General features: G+C 30.6%; 2 protein-coding genes across 2 annotated transcripts; both read right to left on the bottom strand.

Moving 5' to 3' along the window:
• Positions 1 to 5,168: 5,168 nt before the first annotated feature.
• On the bottom strand, positions 5,169 to 7,644 carry LOC131854443 (pancreatic lipase-related protein 2-like). Its single transcript, XM_059205557.1, has 6 exons — positions 7,608 to 7,644; positions 7,004 to 7,184; positions 6,430 to 6,578; positions 6,027 to 6,272; positions 5,580 to 5,916; positions 5,169 to 5,214 (listed from the first exon to the last, which is right to left on the bottom strand). The coding sequence occupies exons 1-6, from the start codon at positions 7,642 to 7,644 to the stop codon at positions 5,169 to 5,171; spliced, it is 996 nt and encodes a 331-aa protein (XP_059061540.1).
• Positions 7,645 to 13,331: 5,687 nt separating this feature from the next.
• Positions 13,332 to 15,675, bottom strand: LOC131854490 (pancreatic lipase-related protein 2-like). The gene is made up of 6 exons (XM_059205620.1): positions 15,639 to 15,675; positions 15,292 to 15,472; positions 14,707 to 14,855; positions 14,288 to 14,533; positions 13,841 to 14,177; positions 13,332 to 13,377 (listed from the first exon to the last, which is right to left on the bottom strand). Exons 1-6 carry the CDS (start codon positions 15,673 to 15,675, stop codon positions 13,332 to 13,334), a joined length of 996 nt encoding a protein of 331 aa, XP_059061603.1.
• Positions 15,676 to 26,845: the final 11,170 nt, after the last annotated feature.

Consider the following 26,845-nt stretch of genomic DNA (forward strand, 5'->3'; position numbering starts at 1 on the left):
CTAATCAGATTAAAATTTGAATTGGAGATTTATTTAACTATGTCAGAAAAACTTCTTTCTCTATCAATGTATCTATACCAGGTTTATCATTTTTTCATACTCCACTATTATATAGATTCGTCTCAGGTTCTATAAGGTTTATTAGAAGGTGTTGATAAGAATTATTAATATAGATTAGTAGAAAGAGTAGTTGCTGCTTTTAAAAATATATGATTGCGTTAAGAGGCAATAAATAAAGAATAAACTTTACTACTATACATTTTTTATATTACGATGGTGACAAACAATCATAGGGCCCGTAGTTTATAGGCGCCGGAAATACCAGGGTTATCACGTGCGGATTGCCGACCTTTAAGAAACTTTAATATACACTTCATGAAAACCCCCATGCGGTAGGGTCGTGAGAAAACCTCGGCAGGTAGTTCATTTTGTAGGGGTAGAATGTACAGTGGCTGTAAATATAGCGAAATATAAAAGTAAAATATGTATATTTGGTAAAAGTAACATGGCTCACAACAACATGTCAATAGGAAAAATTCGCGAACAACAGAAGACATTTTTAAGTATAAAATTCAAGTTGTCTTCTATCAATCAAATCTATTTCAATAACGGCCAGATATAAATTTAATAAGTGTAGTTGTATATATTTTGCAAATCAAACAATAATACCGCATAATGCCAATGTCAAGCAACCGATAACAATATAATTATTACGTTGGCGGTCCTTCTAAAAATCGTAATTATTGTAATACATCGACCTTGTATTATCAATTTTAATTGTGGCTTTGTAACATATATTCAATGCTTTAAATCTTATTACAATTATAGGGTAATTAATGAGTTTTACAAACAAAAACTGTGCTATTTATTTAAATAAATAGAACATTTTCCCACAAAGATTTGAGACTATTAAATGTCAATGTTATAGAAACTTTTAAATATTTTATTCTGTTGTTGCTGTTGATCAAAGGATATTCTGTTGCTGTAAGCTTAGATAAATATTTCACATTTGTTTGTTACTATTTGTTACCATTTCACATAAAAACTATTAGACGGATTGGAATGATTGAGAATAATGAATTGGTACGCAGATAGATAAAATCCTAGATTGCTGATATTTTCTTCATAGCATTGAGGTCCAGACCCAGACCCTCCCTGACATAAATGCAATAGTCATAAGTTTAAAACTCTGTAGGGATATCATGTCACGTCAACATTTATGAGTATGATTGTTTGTACTAAGCGTTTTTATGTATATTATGTATGTATTTACAAAAAAATGTACCTACATTTCATCACTTTTTAGTGCATATATCATAAGCTCTATTTAGTTCGGGACTCAATGGCGCTGGAGATGGTTACAATACATACTTTATAGTAAGAAAAAATAAATAAACTAAGGGTAAAATAAATGCTAGTAATAATAGTTATTTGTAATAATAAAGTTATAATAAAATCGCCATCTATTATTTTAATAGTTAAAATACAAACCTACAATCAGAGACGGTTCGTCTCATCACGATTTTATTGTAAGTATATAAAGATATGTATATCTTTATTTGTATAAAATGAAGTTATTTCCGCTGTCTTTTCGCTTAGAACTTTTATACTATGCAACGGATTTTATTGGGGTTAATTGTTAATAGATATAGTGATTCAAGTAAAAAGTATATGATACAATTATATATAATTGGCAAATTATCGCATAAAGGTATGCAGTAGAATTAATATGAGCTAAAAATAAATTCAATGATTGATAATCACATTTCGGAATCGGCCCCCTATGTTTAGGTACTATAATCGGAACAGGTGTTTCGCTGTAGGTTAGTATGCTGATATGTACGATAATTAATTATCAGGTTGATATGCGCCTTGTTATTATCCTCACTGATATTTTATATGTCTAAATAAATGAGTTTGTTTTTTTGAGTGTCATTTGTTTTTTAATAATAATAAAGATGGTATGATCATTATCATCGTATGATACATTTGCCCGCGCTAAAGATATACGCAGATGTGGTCAGTAACATGTAAACATGGTGTTATCAGGCGATGATTAAGACAGGTCAATTAGCATATTCTGGTCAGTAGTAGTAGTCAGTGACCTTCTCTAGAATCCATCATGATGGTTTCCAGAGAAGTTCAGGAGGTTGACTTGATATTGCTACTAGTCTGCGTTTTCAAAAATTCCTTCTTTCACTTTTCACATTTGCTTATATGTCACAAAATTATAAATATTTATTCTTTGTTTCTATCTTTTATCTACTAATAATTTATTACTTAATTCGTAGTATTTTTATATTTTAAACTAAGATTTAATTCCCGTGCATATATCACGGGAATTAAATCAAATTATTATGTTTTACTTTTCGACAATTGTTTCGATTTTTTCAGAAAGTCTTCTTTAGTTGTAGTATGGTGTATTCAATATAAAATAACGTCTCGCATTATATTTAATATAAGTTTTAAAAATTATGTACTCCTCATGTAATTATAATTGAAAATATGCAAAACATACGTTGCCATTCTTGAGTACTAAGGTACTATATAAGGTTTAATGTTCCATTTACTTAGTACAGTTTGCCAAAGATAATGATGTATAAAAACAATGAGATAAGCTTTCTATTGATATTAAAAAGTAGTGGGATCCCCTAATGCATAGCCTAGCGTGAATTTTTAGAATTAAACAATCTTAAATATTAAACAACTAGGCTATGTATCTATTTAATATATTTATAGGATATTAGTCCATCCTGCTGTTAGATAGTGATTGAGTGAAAACATCCAAGTATTGAAAGTTTCGAAATTCTTTATAGATTTTCATATAATAGATGTGAGCAATATTACACGACTACATACATACATATTTCTTCAGTAATTGTACCTACATGAATAATAATATCCACATAATCAGCGAATCAATCATGTCAAAGGATTATGACGTATATGATTACATTGGTAATCATCTGAATTCAACTGATTAAAATGGATATTAAATTTATAAATAATTATTGTTTATTTAATATTATAAAGTAATAGTTTAATGCCCCCAGTTAGCCGGATAGCGTAGATAACTGTTATCACAGACCCCCTAATAGTTTTACATTGAGATATAGATACATTATTTGATTTAGAACTTAATTAAAGGTATACGTGGATACTGGATGACAAATAACTACCTTCTCATATATAGGTACTTTAACAGCATCACGTCAACCTGTGACGCTCGTGGTACTAAGGTATTATCAGAACCTTGTAATATCACTGCCATATTCCACGTTTCAACTGAAATACATTTGACAAATTAACTTGCTTTGCGGCTTAATAAGGGCAGAGGTACCGAACTAGACGTTTTTATAAATAAAAATAAATTGTTGGTAGACTTTGTACAAAACAAAATATACTAATAATCTATTTATTTATAAAATAATATAAGCTGAGTACCACATATCAGTATAATATCGACGCTGTCTGCATTGGTATTATGTGTGTACAGTTTAAGGCAAGGAATGAACTGTGCACATAATAACAGTAATATAGATTCTAATTTACGTTAATAGTTTTTATTTTTGGAACTAAAATTTTAGCAATAGTTTCACGTTTTAAACTTTGATCTACACAATGCAGCAAATTCAGAAAATAAAACAATTGCGTGTGTCTCTCGACAGTACAAAACTGTTTTAGTCCAGTGATGCTTTTATTTTAATAGTGTACATGTTAAACGCATAAGTGATATATTCATTTATTATGGAAAAGTTATTTTATACTACATGATTTTAATAGTCTTATATAAAAATACAGTAATATGAAGATACAATAATCCGACGTATAAATAGAACGCTAGAGGTCCCTTTACACTAACTGAAATTTAAATAATAAATAATTATAACAACTAACAACAGCATTCATCTATCTTGAATGCTGTTGTTAGTTGTTATAATTATTTATAATTATTTACACGTCCATATTCTCACAATAAAGAAGTTATTACTTTACGAATGAAGTATACAAACTTAGAACGAACGGTTGACGATTTTCTGTTAGAAGTTTAAGTAGATACTGAAGTTTTCAGTTCATACGGTCTGTTGAAACTTGGCTTGTAAATATGACATCTTATCTTATTCAAAAATGTTTATTTAGATCCTACAAAATGATCAAACTCAGAAAATATATCATGTTAAATATTTTACGTTAAGGATTATTGCAACACTAGAGGAATAGTAGGTGCATTACTGGACTTTTGGAGCGTATACCTTATACTTTTTTATATTAGGTATAATGTTCATATCTACTCTGAAATACTTCCGTTACGAGTTCATTTTATAAATATGAAACTATTATTCTTTATATGGCGTGGAGCTTTTTAAAGTCCGTAAAGTGTTTTCTTTTTCATAAACATTTAGAAAACTATATTCATGCTTTAATAGTGACTCGCCCTGTCTTCGAACGGGAAGTAAAGCATATTAGCTAGAGTGGACGATCGAGCGCAGGTCTACAATCATAAAAGCGCTAGAATTTATTTTCTACCGCGTCGTTTTAATTTACATCTACTCTTAAGATATTAATTTAAATTGATTAGTATAAAGAGTAAATAGTAAGTATGAAGTTATTAAGGTAACTAACATATTTAATTTATTTATAATTAATTAACTATCCGTTTAAAAATAATTTGAAGCTCACAACAGAGATAATAACAGTGAAATATTACTAATTAATGTGTATAAGTATCTGGTTCTAAATCATGTACCTGTTTTCTTATCCAAGAAATCTGATAAAGATATACTTAAACTTAAATTGTAAGTAAGAATAAAATTATTTGAAAGAGCAACACACAAGTTTCCTGCTTGTTCTTCTTGTGATGAGACAGTTTTCCGAATGAGCGGTAGATTAATAAAAAATGTGATGACTATTCAAAAGTGCTTCAATGTAAGTTTCTTTGAATAAATGATTTCCTATTCTATTATATTCATTAAATAAAAAGGTGAACCTTCTATTCATGCATTTATGAATTGTCAAATAATTTCAGATCTTTATTAACCTATTTTAAATATGATGAGAATTTTTTTGATTTACTAGTAGTAGGAACACAAAATAAAACTTATTTTTTTTTATTATTATTTCATTTATTCAGCACTTTAATCAACAAATTTTTTTCATTCGTTCTATATTTAGAAAGGATATCTTCTGCCTGTGTTAACACGATAGAAACCAGATCTGAAAAAGAAAAAGAACATATTCGTAAGGTCTGTGGTCGGGTCTAATACTCTTCATAATAATTTTTTAAAAAGAGATTAACAAAAATCATATCCCAATATATCGTAGAATTTATATCTAAACAAATTAATAACTTCTATAATATAGCTTCTTTTTATTAAAACATATAAATACATCCATGATTTTGATTTAAAATAATTATTTAATTTTATGCCGAAATTATGAGAAACTAAGTTTGTCATATATGAACATACTGATCGTTAAATTTAAAACATAAATTAAAATGAAAGTAATTAATAAAAATGAAATAATTTCAATAATTTTATGTACAAAAAGAAGAATAATGTAAAAAATGTTCTACATACCCAGTTTTAGTTAAATCATCATTGCCCAGATTGAATGGTGGACCTCGGCAAGAGTTGAGAGTGACTTGCATGCTGCTATAACATTCAGCGCCTATCAGGTGATTGTATGTGACGCTAGCACCAAACAGTTCCCAGGAACGGTCATGATCGCACAAGAAGGTCAGACAACCAGGCTGGGACCTGCCACCGTTGGGGAAGAAATCAACGTTGGCGACAATACTGCCAATACCAAGACCATCGATTCCACCATTGGTATGGATAGCCTCAACGTAGATACCGTCGTTTTCTGTGATCTTGTTATCGTTGTAGTGCCATAGAGGACCAGCAGGGTCCAAACCTGTATAATGAGAGAATTAATTAATAAACGACATTTGTAGATATCGTAAAGAAATATTATTATATTGATTTGTTTTAAGAATATTTATGAGATAAGTAGACATTACTAACCAGTAACGCGAGCTACTCTTCCTTCGAGTTCCCTTCCAGCGTTGCCCACAATGTGTGCACCCAAACTGAAGCCGGCCAGATGAATGGACTCATAAGGGATACCAGTTACAGAGATGAGGAATCGGACGAACTGTCCCAAACCAACACCAATGTCTGGAACTCCAATAACTGCTGTTACGTAGTTGGACAAAGCCAAGCGTCTCCAGTCCAAGACAATCACGTTGGCAGGGCCTTTACCCAAATAAGCTGGAAAGAAATGTCATTTTTTATGGATTATTTAATTTTATGCAGTTATCATGTTATTAAATCTAAAATATATGCATAAACAGATTTTAAATAACTACTGTAATGTAATAGAAAGAACCAAATACTTGAAGAACTATCTAAATATAATATGATTTACCGTCTCTGACAGTTGGGTTGATACCAGCATCCTGACCGCCAAGCCACCCGTGCACAATCACGATGGTGTTGTCTTCAGGGTTGAAGTTTGAAGTCACAATAGATTCAACATTGTTGATGATCAAAGTTTGTGCCTGAGTAGGATTGTTTCTGTAAAAGTATCACGTGTTGTATTAGTGGTGTAATTTTTAGTAGTTGGCGGGATTAAGAGTTTATATTTGTAAAAATACAGTACTTTTGATTATTTTAAAAGGACTGGTAAAAGAAATATGTAATTGTAGCATGTTGTGTTAATATTGTTTTCCATATCTTCAATAATTACAATAAATACAATAAATCTATAAATAAGGAGTTGACGTCACGACTTGGTGCATGCATGCTATTATAAATATTGATTGATTTTGAAAAAGGCAAACATATTTGACTATAAACGACGACGAAAGAGATGATCAACGTTTTCATTTTGTATCACATATTCACTTGGTACCAAGTTAGTCGTAGTAAGATAATTTTGTCTTTTGTCTCTTCATCCCTTACAAATATAGGACTAAGCATAAGAATTGGTTACAACTGACCTAGTAAACAATAAGTACAGGTTATTTGCGGGATCTCTTTGAATTTCTTCTAAGAGGGCGTGATCAGGTTCGGCTTGTAAGTCAGCAATTTGAGGTAGGCCATCGCCATCGGGGAAGGTGACAAATCGGGGGTATACTCCAAGCTCCTCCTCCTTAATGGGGACCGCAGTGGCGATGTAAGCTGAAAATTAAATTGAAATGAATATAAGATTAACGTCATAGATTTGCTAACATCCCATGTTTTAGTAGGTGCAGTATATTATCGATACCATTGATCCTTATACGACCATTATTTTTACTAACTAAATGCATACATAATATATGAAAAATTAATAAATCTCTAATATAATTAATAAATCACATAATATAATTTAAATAATTCATATTATAAAATGAATTATTTAAATTAATTTGTTGCATTAATGTTTTTTAATGAAAATCAAAATTATTATTAAAATCAAACAAAAAAGGATTAATTAATGAATATATATTTCTGGTATATGGAGTATTTATAATTTGATTACTTAATTTATATGAGTAAATAGAGATTTTGTAATAGAAATTAGAATTTAGATTTGTTTTTCATATAAATTAAAGCACATACCCGTAGTGATGACACACAGTAATAGAGATGCCTTCATCTTGCTTTTTTAACAAAAGTAATGCACTATTGTACATTCAGCAGCTTTATATAATATTGTTTTTGAACCTATAAGTCTCAATCTTATCTATAAAGATGATTTGCTATTGATATGTACATAATTCTTGATAATACATTAATATATAATAATATCTATGTATATGTAATTATAGACTGACTTAAACCGAGTCTTTACTCGCTTGATTGGTCGAATAATATGTTATATTGGGTATGTATGATATGTGGAATTCTAATTCACTATTCAAATTCAACATAATAATTCAAACATACGCGTGATGATGATTATTGTTCAATTAAAAGTAATTGATGATTTGGAAATCTAGAAACTACTATCGCTACTACTACAATAATATAGGTATTACATTCACGCGAGGTTATATTTTCTGGAAAGTTATTATTAGATGAAAGGAAGTTTAATATATTTACGGTAAAACATATTCAATGGACTATGATTCTCTTATGTAATATGTAGCTAGTATATTACTAAGTTATCAGTATATCTTTGTACTAAAATATACATAGTACTAAAATGTGTTAAAACAAAATATAGTGAATATTAAAAAAGTCAATGAGGCATGTTTTATTTTATCGGTCTCGAAATATCTCGGTATCGAGATATCAAACAGACCTATTTGTATGTACAAGATATCGCAATTGCATCTCAACACAAACAAATGAAAGCTTATACTCTTACTCCTTTTAGTGCAACAATTATTTTTTGATCAGGAGGTAGAATAACAATATCGGTTAAGGTACCTTAGTTCAGTCAATTTTCATTATTTGTTCAACTCTCGAATATTATACGGATACCATTATTTACTGATAAATTAATATGTTGAATACTATTAAGGATACAATTTATATATTTTATATATAATCAACAGTGATTTCAGAAGAACAGTTATTTATAAACTGTATGCTTAATAGTATTAAGTAAAAACATTGTTTTGTTGTGTCAATGTTTGAGTACGCAAGTCAAAGATGTATATAATATTATGTAAAAATTCACAAAAATCACAAATTATAATTAATCTTAGATAAATTATTTATTTATATATGGTATCAGAACTTTTTGTATATTTATAGGTAAATTATCAGATATTATGTATATTCTTTTAATAATTACGATTTAAAAACATAAGAAAACCTATTTTTGCTAATGTATTATAATACGCCACCAATTATTTATTATTAATTTAGGAATAATATAATAACTCGCGCTGTATACATATTTTCTATATATTTAGTTTAATTATCATTCATAGATAGTATCAGTAAATGTAGATAGATAAATAGATAAAACTTATTAGTAACTTATTTGCGTTACGGGTGCACACACAAGGTACTACGTATACTCGTATACAGAAAAAAAGTAAATACACAAATACATGGTTCAGTTAATAAAATACAGTATATATACCAAAAACGTGTGAGTAACGGAGTGTGTGTGTGCATTGCCCATACATAAAAAGACAGAACCTCAGTGTATTATTTACTCGTGCAACAAGCCTCGTGATTTGCAGATATTGCCCAGAGACCAAGGACGCATGGAAGAAGACCACGGCTAACCAGCCCTATTACTATAACACTATTATAAGTAGCAATAATAATAAAAATCAGTGTCAATAACAAAAATGGTATAGATATACTTATAATACAAACTAAATTAAATATATATATATATATATATATATATACATTTTTTTAAAAATTTTTGTTTATTTTCTATACTAATATTACAAAGAGGAAAGATTTATATTTTTGTTGGTATGTTTGTATTGAATAGGCTCCAAAATTACTGGACCGATTTGAAATTTTTTCACCATCAGGAAGCTACACTATTCCTGAGTAACATAGCTTATATTATATTTCCAAAAAAATTAGGGATCTGTACTAAAACTCTAATAATGTAACACAAGGTATACAAATATCACATAAAAAATACCTAACAGCGCGTGCGCTGTAAAAAGTATTGATGACAGAACAAAATGATGTACTACGACTTTGTAGAACACATCATTATCTATAAAAAGTATCGTGATGGCATGTGTCCAACTATTATAGTTATGTCACAATAAGTGTTCTTTTAATTTATAAATTTAATTAAAATGCCGCCGCTGGAACAAGCCCTTTATTTGTAACTTGCTATTAATCCTTATCAAAATAAATATTCATATTTCATATTCACGACTGGTTCAATACCTTTACATAACTTTTTGAACATATGTAGTGTAGCTATGTAGGGGCAATCAGGGAAGATAGCGATAGCAGTTACTTTGGCAGGAATTGCTGCACCTATATATACCTTGACCTCGAGAATTTGCTCGAAAAAGGCTTTCATTGGTTATATTCTAGAGTAATTGTTTCACCTAGTAATGATACTCTCAACGAAATAAACAAAAATTACAAATCAAGCCGACGGGTAGCGGGGCCCAGATGGGGAATTAACCCCAAAATTGCCCTATGGCTTTACACAGCAGTGGTGAGGCCGCTTACCACCTATGCCTGCGCAATCTGGTGGCAGAAAACCCTCCAATCCACAGCTGCCACCAAGCTAAACAGCCTACAGAGAATTGCTTGTCTGATTATTACAGGATATGAGCACCACGCCGGGAGCAGCTCTAGACGCATTATTGGACTTGACGCCCCTTCCTTTATTTATACAGGAAAAGGCGAAAGCCAATATGCTGAGAATAAGTTTATCTTGGCATTCCCTGGCCATAAAAACTATACAAGACTCGATAATGAGTGATCCTATTCTGGGAATGCCTGAAGACAACATGGCACCAGAGTGTAACTTTGTACAATATTACAAAATCGAAATATCTGGAAGAGACGAATGGCAAAATAACCATACACCGACTCACTCAGAGCATGACCTAGTCTGGTTTACAGACGGGACCAAAATAGGAGATGATGTAGGATGTGGAATATGCGGTGTAAAACCCAAAATCTGCAACTATATAGGCTTAGGAAAATACGCCTCAATCTTTCAGGCAGAGACTTACGTCTTAATTAGATGTCTGGAAGTAATCCTAAGCCTCAACTACATCAATCAGAACATATACATTTATTCGGACAGTCAAGCTGCTCTACTAGCACTTAACTCGTACGAAATCCGTTCTAAACTTATTAGAAACTGTATCCTGCTACTAAATGAAGTAGGAAGCAGAAATAATATTATACTGAGATGGGTCCCCGGGCATTCAAATATTGAAGGCAATGAGAATGCCGACCATCTGGCAAAGTTAGGGGCAAAAACCGTCCAACTGGGCCCCGAACCCTTCTGTGGCGTGCCTCGTTGCCTAAAACTGGGATATCTCAAATTAATAACCAAACGAGAAGCACTGAATCACTGGCAAGAAATGCCAGGATTAACACATTCAAAAGACCTAATATCGGGCTTCTCGACCAAATACTCCAATAGACTACTGCTATTGAGTAAAATCAACATATGCATGATGACTAGGGCCCTCACAGGACACTGCAAATTAAACAAGCATATGGCTAAACTAGGCCTATGCACGACAAGTATCTGCAGATTCTGCCAAACTGAAGAGGAAACGCCGCTTCACATCCTATGTGGTTATAGCCCACTCATGCATAAACGAAATATCTCCTTTGGAAAGTTTACACTCTTTCCCGAGGAGATAAAAACGATCGCTCCTAAGAATATCCTTCAATTCTTGTCCCTGACGGGTCTAGGTAGCGAACTCTGAAAAGGGCGAGCACAATAGATCTATGTAGGTCGCAGTGCTACAGGTGCTACTCATCTGACAATAGCCCAAACAATCCAATAAAAAAAAAAATAGTCCATATAATTAGCTAAGATCAGATAAAAATGTAAAATGCAGTAAAAATATCCACCCGTGCGAAGCCGGGACGGGCTGCTAGTATTATATAAAATACAGAGTACGTACATATTATTTTTAAGGAAGTTTGGGCTATTTTCAGTTATTTTTGTTCCTGTAGTACTGCGACGTACCTTACCTTACCTACGTAGTTTAGTCCCGTCAGGGAATAGATGTATCAACAATATTAGTTATATATATACAAGCCAGGTATTTTTGACGGCCTCGGTGGTCTAGCGGTTTAGCACACCGTCTTACTTTCGATAGTCGCGGGTTCGATTTCTGACACGACACAAACATTTGTATTCATGAGTATGATTGTTTGTATCGGTCTGGATGTTTTCTATGTATAATATATATATATATTTTTTCGAAAAAAAAATCTACGTATTATTATCAGTTATGTAGTACCCATAACACAAGCTTTAGCTAGCTTAACTTGCACTGTGTGAATTGTCCTGTGACTATTATTTTATAAATGTAATAATAAAATACATATATTTAATAGAGTTTGCTTATATTTAATTCTATAAAATATGTCGCTATTATTATGCCAAGAAATGTAAGTTGTAACATGACGTCGAGTGTAATTTGGTTCAGGCAATTCTAGTCACTAAAATGTCCAGACAGAGGTTTTAGCGTGATAGCCGGCTTATTGAAATAAAATTTCATGTCTCTTTAATGTAATTTAACTGAGTGTTAGTGAGTCTGAGCGTACCTACAACCGAAACACAGGATACAAAGCGCGCTGTTGTGTGATTGATATAGTAGTAGCACAGATAATATAGTATTACATAGTAGTAGTACATACACCGTCAGATATATGTATGCATCGGATATATATTACATCAGAGGTGTATGTGTAATATTACTGTTACTCAGGAATATTGGTCATTTAAAATGAGACATATTCAACGTTTAAATTTCAGCCGATATGCCTAATAGAGTCTAAGGTATGCAGATGACTTTTTACAATTTATCTCTGATGGCTAAAGTAATGATTTCTATTGTGGGAACTTGTCTGCTCTGTTGAATTATTTATTCATCAGATCAGACAAGTTACATATTGATATTTTAGTATAAGACGTTCGTACTGTGTTTACTAAGATGTAACTGACTAACTGACAATAAATTTTACTACCCCTAATCTAATATAACTGTCGTAAAGTATGTTATTATATTAAATAACGTCAATAATTTCTATATTTATACTAAGGAATAGAAGTTCTAGTAGTGAAAGAATATGTACCTGCAGTTTAATAGTTTCAGCGATTATTTACATCCTACTAGGAATGAATTGATACAAACTATCAAACGGAGTTGTTTACTATATTGCTAGTAAAAAATCACAAAGACGTACATAATAGTAAACGTGTCATTATATAAAGTATATAAGTTAAGTATTAAGTTTTAAATTGTATATTAATATTGTATAATAACAATAATGACAGAGAAAAAATATTAATTCATATAATGTTACGTTCATAAGCGGTTAACATGTTCTACATCATAAATAAATTTTGACTTGATTTGTATATCTGTACATTCGGTAATTACATATATTAAAAAGGTTTAAGGTTTGATTCAAACATCTGTGCGATGAAATGAATTCAGATTCAGTTCAGATCTTTATTAAAAAGTAAAAATGTTTGTTTTTTGATATAAGTCTTTCTTAGACAATGTCAAAAATTTGTATACTCGTAAATAGTAAGCTAAGTAAGGTTTAGAAAAATAAAATAAAATTCCATAAATTTTGTGTATTATTTCATTTATTCAGTAACTTAATTATATCCACTTATTGTTATCCTACTTATATTTAGAAAGGATATCTTCTGCCTGTGTTTACACGATAGAAGCCAGATCTGAAAAAGAAAGAAAACATGAGTGTGAGGTTTTATAGTTAAGATTCTAATATGAAAATATTTATAAAAATAAACAAATCACTATATTTTGCAAAAAATATATTAAAGATTTTTAATAATTCTGATTCGTAGAAGATTTTAAAGAAGTCATTGTGCAGCTATGTTATCCCAGATTCTATATTTGGTAGAGATAATTTGGGAACATAGAATATTATATGAATTGTAAAATGTTTGAATAGATCAACATTCATACAAAGATAGAAATAAGATGAATGTATTAAGTACAATTGTTAAAAATATTTATTTAACTCGATTTTCGAAATTTTGAATACTCTGTTTATTTGTGACATACCTACGAACATATATATAGCAAACTAAATTGATATTGGAAATCATAACGCTAAAATAATTACAATATTTTATCATGTAGTAAGAAGAATAATACAAAAAAAAATTTACGTACCCAGTTTTAGTTAAATTATCATTGCCCAGAGGGAAAGGAGGACCACGGCATGAGTTGAGAGTAACTTGTGTGCTGCTGTAACATTCAGCGCCAGTCAGATGGTTGTATGTGACGCTAGCACCAAACAGTTCCCAGGAACGGTCATGGTCGCACAAGAAGGTCAGACAGCCAGGTTGGGATCTGCCACCGTTGGGGAAGAAGTCAACGTTGGCGACAATACTGCCAATACCAAGACCATCAACTCCACCGTTTGTATGGATAGCCTCAACGTAGATACCGTCATTTTCAGTGATCTTGTTATCGTTGTAGTGCCATAGAGGACCAGCAGGGTCCAAACCTGTACAATGGAGAATTTTATTTAATAAACGACATTTGTAGATATTAATAATTTATTATTCCTATTGATTTGTTATTAAGAATGTATTTTAACTAAGAGACATTACTAACCAGTAACGCGAGCTACTCTTCCTTCGAGTTCCCTTCCAGCGTTGCCCACAATGTGTGCACCCAAACTGAAGCCAGCCAGATGGATGGACTCATAAGGGATACCAGTTACAGAGATGAGGAAACGGACGAACTGTCCCAAACCAACACCAACGTCTGGTACTCCAATAACAGCGGTTACGTAGTTAGACAAAGCCAATCGTCTCCAGTCCAAGACAATTACGTTGGCGGGGCCTTTTCCCAAATAAGCTGAAAAGGAATAACATTTTTATAGATTATTTAATTTTAGACAGTTATCATTATGGTAATTCTAAAATATATACGTAAACAGATTTTGAATAACTGCTGTGATGTATGTGATGTGTGATAATGTAAAAAAGGAAATACTTGAAGAATTATCCAAATATAATTTAACAATTTACCATCTCTGACAGTTGGGTTGATACCAGCATCCTGACCGCCGAGCCAACCGTGCACAATCACAATGGTGTTGTCTTCAGGGTTGAAGTTTGAATTCAGAATAGATTCAGCATTGTTGATGATCAAAGTTTGTGCCTGAGTAGGATTATTTCTGAAAAAAATAACATGTTTTCATTTTTAGTTCCTGGGGGTAAAAGTATATGTACCGTTGACAAATAAACCAATCAATAGCATGAATTGTAAAAAATCGCACTGATTAGAATTGATTGTGTTGTAATTTATATCTAATTAGTAAACAATGTGTGGTATTCATGACTGTTATCACTTTTCATCAGGTATGTCGTTAGCTTGTTTTCAATATAAGTTCCATAAAAAAGACAAACAAGTCCTAGGTTCAAATAACCATATAATAAATATAAATATATGTATGCCTAATATTTACCGCATACCTACGAATTTACAGAACAGTATATTGCAGGTTGGTTAATGTTCGCTAAATGTTTGTAGCTTTAAGTGATTTCTTTCATAATATATAAAAATAAGACATAATTTGATAAAAATAAAGCTGACAATATTCGGTTACTTACCTAGTAAACAATAGGTACAGATTGTTGGCGGGATCTCTTTGGATTTCTTCTAAGAGAGCGTGATCAGGTTCTGCTTGTAAATCAGCGATATGAGGTAAGCCCTCACCATCGGGGAAAGACACAAATCGGGGGTATACTTTGAGTTCCTCCTCCTTAATGGGCACCGCAGTTGCGATGTACGCTAAAATTAAAAATAAAATCACAATGGATAAAAAATATAAATGACGAAATAAAGGTAACATTAAAATGTTTAGTAACATCAAATAATAAAGGGATCATCAGTAAACATCTATGTAGTTACATTAATATGAGATTATATTTAAATTTTGAGAAAAATATATATATACCCGTAGCGATGACACACAGTAATAGAGACGTCTTCATCGTGCTTTGTTATCAGAAAATATGCGATGTTGCATATTGAGTTTGCTTTATATAATACTATTTTTGTATGTATACTTATCTTTAGAGATGATTTGCAATTGATATATTAATATAATTCTTGATAATACATGCATGTATAACAATAAATATAAAAGTACATATATGTAATTAGTAGCGTTAAGTTGTGACTTTACTTGTATTAATCACGGGTGGTATGAATTTACTATTATTTTTGTGTACTACATTCTGTCACCATATTTGGTCATTTAGTATTATGTTTCTTAGGTTCTCGTCATGGCACGTTCGGTATGTCACCCACATACTACTTCGCTTTAATTAATTTGATTAGGTCCTGAAGCAAATTATTAGTTTTAATTTGAGATTTACAGTAAGTATCCTTATCAATTGTAAGTAATTCACAGTTTGTGAAAACTGTTAGTAAGTTATTTGTATGTTATTACCATTACCTCTACATACAACGATGTAGATATTCGTATATATATATTCATGCTAGTGTATACTTTCTAAAATATTATTCGGAGATGAAGGAAGGTTAAAAAAATTACATTTTAGGTGTGATATGGTAGTATAAATAATTCGGAAACTACGACTTTTTTATGTAATTATGTATCTACAGAAATAAAAAATAAAAAATTTCTATCTACTATGCACTAGATATCAAATATAAAATTTAAAATTTAAAATAAAATTTAGTGATATAAATAGTAAATAATATATGTGTCGGTCTATCTGTATGTTTCCAGGCAACTTTATCTTGAAAGGAATAGTTTCAGTAATAAGGTCGCTAAAGTTTATATTAGCGATATACGACATACAAATAGACCGACATATATATTATTTATCAGTAATTACAATTAAATATTATAATCATGATAATCCAAAAACCACTTGTTATCTGTTTGCTTAAGCTTTCACGTAAAAATAGCTAAAGGAATTTTGATTTTTTTACAAATATGCTAACGAAAGCTGGAAAAATATCCCTGAAAATAATATTAATATTGTGAATAGTTTCAATTTGGCAACTAAAATAAAATTAGGGAATTTGTTAACTAATAGAATTAAAGATGGATGGATATGAACATTTTATTTATTGTTGTCGTTTATCATCAATGATTTCATTTGTTAATGAAGTAGGAATTATCACAGAAAAGATAAATGGCACATTCTATTAATTTCTATTCTCAAGTCCTAATTATTTTATAATTATTAACTATACATACGACACATAGATAAAAGTATGTTGAATAAGTAATATTTAAGATATAAGTGTGAGCTAGTACAAAATAGAAATACAAATAATTTAGGGACTACAATTCTCTTAATAATCTAATGTACATAAATTTATAAAAAACAAACGTATTCCTACTGCTTTACTACGTCATCTAGTATGACTTTGTAATGAATAAAACATACATACTACTACATAATATCAAAAACGATGTCGCTTGCAACAAAATATATTAAATAATAAAAAAAATCGAGGATATTTTTGTCAGTGGAGACCGAGAGAATAAAACACGAACATTTGTATGTACTGGATATCTCGGTTAGTTAAGCAGCATCGCCAAGTTGTATAGTTGCTTGTGAACTTATGTTTGCTGTTCTTTTCGTGTTAGGTTTACGAAAACAAAAATAGTTTTATAATATTTTTTTGTATATCTAATTCGTTATCAATAAAATATACTATATATTGATAATAATATTATACTAATATATTAATAATATAATTAATATACTAAAATAGCCAGATAATTTACAAATATAAATATTGAACATACTCGCCATAATAATAAAAACTCTTTTTATATAATTAATAATATTATCATTATTATTATTCTCATTGTTATAATAATGCATATAGAATAGAAAATCATTTATTCAAATAAACTTAATTTAAGCATTTTTGAATAGTCAACATTTTTTTAAATCTACCGCTTATTCGGAAAGCTGTCTCATCACAAGAAGAATAAGCAAGAAACTTGTGTGTTGCTCTTTTAAACAATCCTTGTAAGTTCACATTTTACAAGTCGAAACGTGTGAATACAAACTACCAACCACCACTAATTTATTTAGGCTCAAATATAAAAACACAATAAGATTAAATCAGTCGTAGTGATAAGAGCAGACCAGTCCCTACAAGCAGCACTCATTCACGAGTATGACGGATGAGCCAGCCATCACTGCGCTCGACCATATTTTAGGGAGCCCAATGACCCGGCCCACCACTCCGCCACATGTCTGGACATTTTAGTGAGCATGACTACTCATTCCACTCGACCACGTCGCAGCTACAAAAATTACTATATGGTAGTTACAGTATTCGCACTTTACAAGAGGATGCATGCGGCAATCAATACAAAAGCCGCTACGCTATCATATATCAAGAAAGCAGTATGAAAAATAAATTATAACGTTGTTCGCAAATAAACTTATCCTTGCTATATATTGCTATCATCTATAAATTCATCTATCCTATAATAGACTTTTTTAAATAACATTTGTTTAATATAAAGTTTGAATTGTCTCTCTGTCAGATTTAGCGTAGATTCTAGCAGTTTATTATAGAATCTTACGCAATTACCATAAAATGAATTACTAACTTTGTGTAGACGGCATTTAGGTAAAATTAACTTATTTTTATTGCGTAAGTTTCTACTTGTACAGTCTTTAAGTTTCTTGAAACTATCAAAGTTTTTCCTTGTATACATAATATTTTCATAAATGCACTGTGAGGCAACGGTGAGGGTATTTGATTGTTTAAAGCATTGACGTAATGACTCTCTAGAACCCATACCATAAATAGAACGTATGGCTCTCTTTTGTAAAATAAATATAGTATTTACATCGGCAGCTTTACCCCACAGCAGTATGCCATATGACATAATGCTATGGAAATAACTAAAATATACAAGTTTTGCCGTCGCCACGTCTGTTAATTGCCTTATCCTTCTAATTGCATAAGCAGCAGAACTAAGTCTACTGGCTAATTTTCAAATATGGGGCCCCCATTGTAACTTCGAGTCCATTGTTATTCCTAAAAAAACTGTATCATTAACAAAATTTACTATTTCATCATTAAGCAATAGCTGCGCATTTACTTGTCTTACATTAGGAAGCGTGAATTTAATACACTTAGTTTTGTTGGAGTTTAATAATAGATTATTACATGTGAACCAATTTAATATAGCAGAGATAGCATAATTTACATCGTCTAAATGATTACATTGGCGATCAATTTTAAACACTAACGAAGTATCATCCGCATATAACACTATGTCTGCAACTTTCTCTACCATGTAGGGAAGGTCATTTATATAAATTAAAAAGAGAAATGGCCCTAAGATTGAACCTTGAGGAACGCCCATTTTTATATTAGTTCCCTTAGACTTTACCCCATCAATATCTACAGTTTGCACCCTATCCTCTAGATAAGTTTTCATTAGACTTAGGTCATTATCTCTAATACCATAATGTTCGAGCTTATACAAAAGTGTTTTATGATCTACGCAATCAAACACCTTCGATAAGTCACAAAAAACGCCGAGAGCATCCTGTGAGTTCTCCTATGATTTGAATATATGTGTAATAAGCGCTACACCTGCATCAGTAGTAGACTTACCGGCGGTGAAACCATATTGGTGACAGTGAAGCAGTCCGTTATCCCTGAAGTATTTTAACATTTGGTTAAACATAATCTTTTCAAATACATTACTTAGAACTGGCAAAATAGAAATTGGTCTATAGTTGCCTAGCTCAAATCTATCTCCTGATTTAAACAGTGGAATTAATTTGGTAAATTTCATTAATTGAAGAAACACGCCATTATCAACAATATCTATGAATGAACTAACTACTTTAACTGACATGCCCCAGAGATCTTCCGTATTTTTTAAATTTAACTGTTTGAATATTTTTATTATTATTAGAAATTGTAATGGGTATACAAAACCGAAAGTCACTAAGTATAGTACCCTTATGATAGAGCTACTACTCGTATGCCTTAAAGATAGACTTAAAGAGCTACAATTTTTGCTAGTAGCATGGTGCTCGCAAAAATAGTACAACGAGTCGTAAGTGAATCTACCAGTCATTTTTTTTGTTATACCCGTAGCTATAGCACGGCGTAGAGGAGGGCTATATTTAACTGTTAGGTACTTAAGAGAAAAATGTAACTAAATATTACTGCTATATATTAATTTCAAATTATAGTTTAACGACGTATAGTTCTTCCATTATAAATTAGTAATCCATGATTGCACAATAAATTTGTTTTTGATAATAATATTTATAAATATGAAGATTAAAGTAATAAATTAATAAAGTTTAATATCAGTGATTGTACTCTGGTGATAAATCAAAGCGAATATAGTGAATTTATAGATTATAGAATGATATACACAATAAACAATTAGCAAATAAGTAATACATAGATTAACTGAGTTCAAAGAAGTTTCCTGTGAAATATTTTGAATAACAACTGTACTTTTGACTTTATTTTGTAAACATACATTGTCATAACTATATGTATATTTATCATTATAAACATACATATAGTTGATTTATTATGTCCGTACATATTTTAATACTACTTCTACATTAGAACCATCTAATAATATTTCAATCTATTTATGGAATATTTGGGTGAGGTGAAACCATGGTTGTACTGACGTAGCTGTTATATAAAGACATCTGCGCAATTCTCTTTTTTTATAGGAACTTGCAAGAGTTTTGGAGATAAGAGAGTCAAGCTACAAGATACATAGGCATGACGTTTAACTCTTAGGACTTTTGGAAGACACCCGTCTTTGGAATGCACCATTCCATTATCATCAATAAAAAAAACTTATTAATTTAGAATATAATGGAAATACAGTTATGTGTACCCAGTCTTTGAGTTTTTAATTGCATTTACAAATATAACAAAGTTCAATGCATTCACAAGCTGTATTCATTTTCATTATTTTCATTTATTGTATTAGGGTATTTATATGGGGATATAGTTGTCAAAACTTAAATAGAACAATGGCGAAATGTGTATTTAATGATTCACAAACTACTCGTAATCTTTGCGAATCAATATCATTAAAGTATTATTATCCGTGACGTTTATCACTACATTGTCATTATTTTTGGTGTTGATTGTTTATTAATCCTTATATTTATTATACATAATTATCTTATTATTACACTTCACAATTGTACAAATCAGAATTATAAATAATGTAAAAGGCCATAAAAAGACACATGACTACAACTATCCTAATTATAGATATTAGGACGGTATAGAATACAATTTTATGTTTGATACAAGAGATATTTCCAAATAAATAGCAGTATGTTGGTTATATGTTTTTAATTCTGAGATAGGTAAATATTTACTACAATATAATATTTACACTTTAGTTTATAATCTGTCTTAAGTCATAACTGAATATTGTAACTTAAAATTTAAATGAAATAGAAACGAATTTCGAATACTGGAAGACCATTGTACTAATGCACCATGGTAATAATGACTTTGTATTGTGCACAGAGAACAAATATCATCATCATCTGCTTCTTCTTTATCCCATTTATTTGGGGTCGGCGTAATATGTTCTTTGCTTCCATTCATCCCTGTTCGCAGTCATCGCGTTATTTACTTCCTTTCTTACCATATCATCTTTCACACAGTCCATCCATCTCTTTTTCGGCCTTCCTCTATCCTTATAACCATCCACATTCATATGTAACACCTTTCTTAAAATATTATCCTATTTCCTACGCATTACATGTCCATACCATGATAGACGATTACTCTTCAACCTCTCTAACACCGGTGCCACTTTCATACTTCCTCTAATGTATTCATTCTTTATCTTATCCATTCTTGTCACACCACACAGCCACCATATAATAAGAATATAAAGTCCACTCTGGTCCGTCTGAAGGTTAATGATTCCGCAGCATATACGACGCAGGCGTCCATATACGCCTGAATTACCAAAGATATGATTTGCGCGTTGCTAACCCTGATATTTAATTCCAAATTGTGAGTGTGCATGAGAGAAACGCTTCTGAATCTTCTTATATAGTTATTCATACAAAAAATATACAGTTGTTCAATTTAACTGTACCTATTCGTCAGTCTATTAAGAATACTATTGAATCATAAACCATTTTGACGTCGGTTGATTAATGGCCACCTGACAACAAATATTGGTGGTCTCATTAATGTGCTACGTAAGCTGATATGATTAGAGCGATTAATCACTGTAATCACTGTGATACTGATTAAATTGATTATTTGCGAAGGATGGAAATGTATGTTGCAAATCCATATTAATATTAATATTATAATTGTGAAAATGTGTCTATATGTATGTTTGTTCTTTATTCTACATTTCTACGACTAACAGTCTGTTTAGAAGTTAATAAAACTGATTAGAAGATAAATAGTGTTAATGAGGATTAGACAGCCTATCTTTTATCTTAATATATAATCTAGAAAGGGCAGAAATAGGGCTGAAAATATGTACAGAGGAAGCCACGGGAACAGCTAGTGTGCTACAGTCCAATTACACTACAAACAGTTCACTGGCCTTGGTTAATTTAAACCTGTTATTTTCCATTTAAAGTAGCTTGAAGACCTTAGCAAATAAATATTTGATAAGAAATGTAACTACTATGTATAAAAGAAAGATGAAGAAGTAAAACTTCGATATCTCTTTCTTATTAATATTTAAGGACCTTTGTTCTCCTTTTATATGTATTGTATCATTATTATTGTATGCCTAAGCATAGCTACGACATGTGCTTGATAGCTGAAATAGATAAGACAGATAAATCTTTACATGCCGTTGACAATTCTACCTCAGTTTTATTTAGAGAGGAGGGAGAGATCATAATCTATATATGGCAACAATGTATATATAATATAATGACTACCAAGTAACATACATAGCGACATACTATACGCCAGAAAAAAAAATACTATCACCAGGATGGTATTTTTTTTTCTGTTCGGTTCTCTACCGTACGTTTTTCTATAAACTTGTCGAACCACAACCACGTTGTGGAATAACCACCCAGCAATGGTATTTCCGAACTGATGTGATATTGAAACAAAAAGAGAAAATAAGTGAGCTTATTCTTTCTAAAAAGGCCGGCAACGCACTTGCAATTCCTCTGGGGTTGTGGGTGCTCGTAGGCGGCGTTTATCACTTACCATCAGGTGAGCTGCAAGCTCGTTTATCTCTTATGTTATAAATACTACTAATACTCCTTCGGTGGTCTCATTGAGATGTACGTATGAAAAGATTAAGTACAATTATATTCTAATCACTACGACACTGATTAAATTGATTGAGTGCAAATTATAGAAATACTCATACAAATATACGACTAGTTACAAAACGCGGTGTCGCTAGCGCAAAATTTAAAGTAACTAAAATCAAGACAAGAAATTTGAACCCTCGTTTGACATAGATGAAATTTAAAATAGTTTCTTATTCCTTGTTTGTTACACCAGTGAGAAAGACATTTTTCTTAGGTTTTTTGTACCCACAGTGGTCAAACAATCGACCTTACGGCCCATCTGATGTTATACGGTTACCATAGCCCATGGATCACTAGGTTTTGAGTGCTAAGCATTAGTGAGTCAGTGAATCAGATTTTATCTTTTTATAACTATATATATATATAATAACTAGGCAATTTACACTGGGCTATATAGTCTCAAACTGGGCTTGTATTATAAAAACTAGACAACTGATATAAATACTCAATTACATTTTACTTTGCAAATAAATATAATAATAAGTATAAATCGAAATCACCCAGACGAGTATAAACAATTATAATCATGAATACAATGTTTGCATTGGACAAAAAACGTATTGTAATATCAGAATTTTTATTATGCATAACTTGTTCAGACAGTCAGTCACTTTCTAATTTTATAGTTAGATTTCTCTGTCATTTATTAAAGTTTGAAGATATATAAAAATACTGAATGGCTCTGATTGACTTTGACGTATAGTCTAAAATCAAAGGTCTAGTTATAATCCGACAGTGGAATTTTATGTAATTGGAATAATAAAAAGGATGAATGAGTGTGTTTGCTATTTACTACAGTAAGTGATAACCGTTGCCTACATACATACATGTTTCACTTTGAAGTCTGATGTAATTGAAATTGAATTAATATAATAACATAATATTAGTAAAATCTAAAGTTTATTTTCTCTTAATCTGATATGTCACCTTTTTGCACATTCTATAAATTTATTCAGAACTATACAAACGCATTACACATATTGAAGCGGAGGTATCAAATGTGTCTTATGAATGAGACCTCAGAACCGGGTTTTAATGAGGAAAATACGGATATTAAATATAATGCGACTAGTATGACAGCGATATAGAATAGAAAGTAACAAAAATAATATGACAAAGAATATTATTATAAAATTTAAAAATAATATAAAATCTTATCAAGGTGTTCGCTACACTTATACTCGCATATGTGATCACCATGTTTTAATTTTTAGTAGTAATGATTGCGTTTGCGAATAATTTAGGGACTTTTTAGGTATGCTTATATAAACATAATATGCACATTTTGGCTTTCGCAAAATCCGCTCTATCTATTATTTTATATGCGTTTTATTTTTTTAGATGAAAAATAATAGAACAGAAATATATATTCATACAATACAATAAAATTTGTTTGTATAATTGGTCAAAATAATCCTGATGTTTGGATACACATACTTGGAAAGCAAATTCCTATCACACGATAAATGGCCAATATTGTGTACGATATATCAGTATCGTCAACAATATATTGTTTTCTGATTAAATAAAAGTTATTATTATTATAATAACAAATGAACTTATATACAGCACTTTATATAACGTATAATTATTATTACTAATATTTATTTATTATACCAAGTTAGAATCCTGAAAATGTAATGTTTTCGAAGCTATACTACATAGCTTGTTAATAAGATAGGGCACATTCATTCAATCATCATCATCAGCCCACTGCAGTCCACTGCTGGACATAAGCCTCTCCCAAGGCACGCCACTGGGCACGATCTTCAGCCCTTCTCATCCAGTTACAATAGTAATATATAATTATATTATTTATTAAGAAATTACCCGCAACCCTACTTAATTTTATTATAAAGTAAGTCGTCGCTCCACCTAGCTGCGGGGCGTCCTACACTACGTTTGCCAATTCGCGGTCTCCACTCTAGAACACGCCTACTCCAGCGAGCATCGGTTCTGCGACAGATATGACCAGCCCACTGCCACTTCAACTTACAGATGCGAAGAGCTATGTCGGTGACCTTAGTTCTCTGGCGAATCACTTCGTTTCGGATTTTATCCCTTAGAGAAACTCCAAGCATAGCTCTTTCCATAGCTCGTTGAGCGAGCTCATTCAATAATCTTTATATATTTTATATCAGGTTAGAAAATATATCAATTTAGGTATTATGTTCCAACATATTAATAAATGAATCTATTGTTTATAGATTAGATATTATCGCTTTGTAATTATATTTTATTTCCAATATTATTGTTCATGATTACATAAATCACAACGTCCATATAATTAATGTTATTTACTGATTGTAGTAATAAAGTCTCAATATTTACTGTAGCGATTATTGATACTTGGTGAAACTTTGCACACTGGGTATTGTTCCAAGTTTGTTTACCTATGTTGTATTTTGGATGTCTTAAAATATTTAGGTAGGTAATAAAAGAAAGAAAATATTGGTGAAAAGAGATTTATTGAAGGTTGTAAATATTTATTTATATGATACAATAATTTACTAGAACATAGAAAAGAAACAGAAATATACATAACGTTATAAGTAATACATTACGCTCTTTCATACCACACAAACATTTCGTAGAAACTTTAGATGATGGAAATTGAAACAATAGTAATATATAATCATATTATTTATTAAGAAATTAAAATCACAAACATATACTTTAAAATTAGAAGTAACAATAAACACCATTTTTGTATAACTTAATTTTATTATGTAGTTTAAATGGTAAACATAATGATAATATGGTAAAATTATTATACTCGTTAATGGATATTTTAATGAAGGAACCAGTCCTTATATGAAATATCTATTAACTGCAACTTATTATTTGTTAAGCAAAAATTTTGGTTTATCAAAGATTTACAAGAACTAATCTAAACAAAAATAATAGGTTTATTTCTAAAGAAGGATCTTTAGAAATAAATCTATTAGTTTTGTTTGTTTGTCATATAGTGTTAGGAAACACTATATGAAAATATGTACATTTCAATGAATTTCATCAGTAACAGATGACGTCACATCCGTCATATAAGTTGCTCTGTAAGTTTATTAAGGCGCTATGCCCGCTCAGAATAATATGAAATAACTAATAAAAAAAAACTAGAAACATCCAATCACAGACCTCACAACACTAGCTGAACACGACAAATTCCTTCACAAACTAACCTAATTATGATTGCTTGAATGAAAAGGCTAATATTAATATTTTGAGTACAAGTTTATGTTGTATTATCACTAAGTACAAAGGTAACGTTAACGCTTGTGACCTTGATCAACAAGTGGACTTCAATAATATATGAGTTCATGATGTAACATGTTTGTTAATAAACAATAAAATAATATAATTATGACTGACTAATATTATTTTCAAATTATTATACATACCTACCCCTATGCCAGTAAATTAATTTGATTAATGTTTGATAATACCGCATTTAGGTTTTCATGGCTGATAGCATACAGTTCTAATATGTTTAAAATATATTTAAGTTATTAGAATTGTAGAAATTAAAAAAATATATAAAAAATATATTATCTAGTTAATAAATTAATAACCTGCATTAATTATTTTGAATTTTACAATTGTGATTTTACATTTTTTTTATCCATTTTTTTGTACGGAATTAGAATAGGTACTTATGTTTAATGAGTACCTATGTGCGGAAAATTCCATTTATATTTTTTTTATTGTTTTCGGATTAAGTCTTATTTAATAAAGAACAAATCAACATGATATAAGTTCGTACTCTATATACCAGAAACAATGTATATATAATATATCTATAACTAGTATATAGTAATTTCTGTTTTTGTTT

Source organism: Achroia grisella, unplaced genomic scaffold (genome assembly GCF_030625045.1).
Source record: "Achroia grisella isolate CSIRO2021 unplaced genomic scaffold, CSIRO_AGI_Agris_v1 utg1186, whole genome shotgun sequence".
In the NCBI taxonomy this organism is placed as follows: Eukaryota; Metazoa; Arthropoda; class Insecta; order Lepidoptera; family Pyralidae; genus Achroia; species Achroia grisella.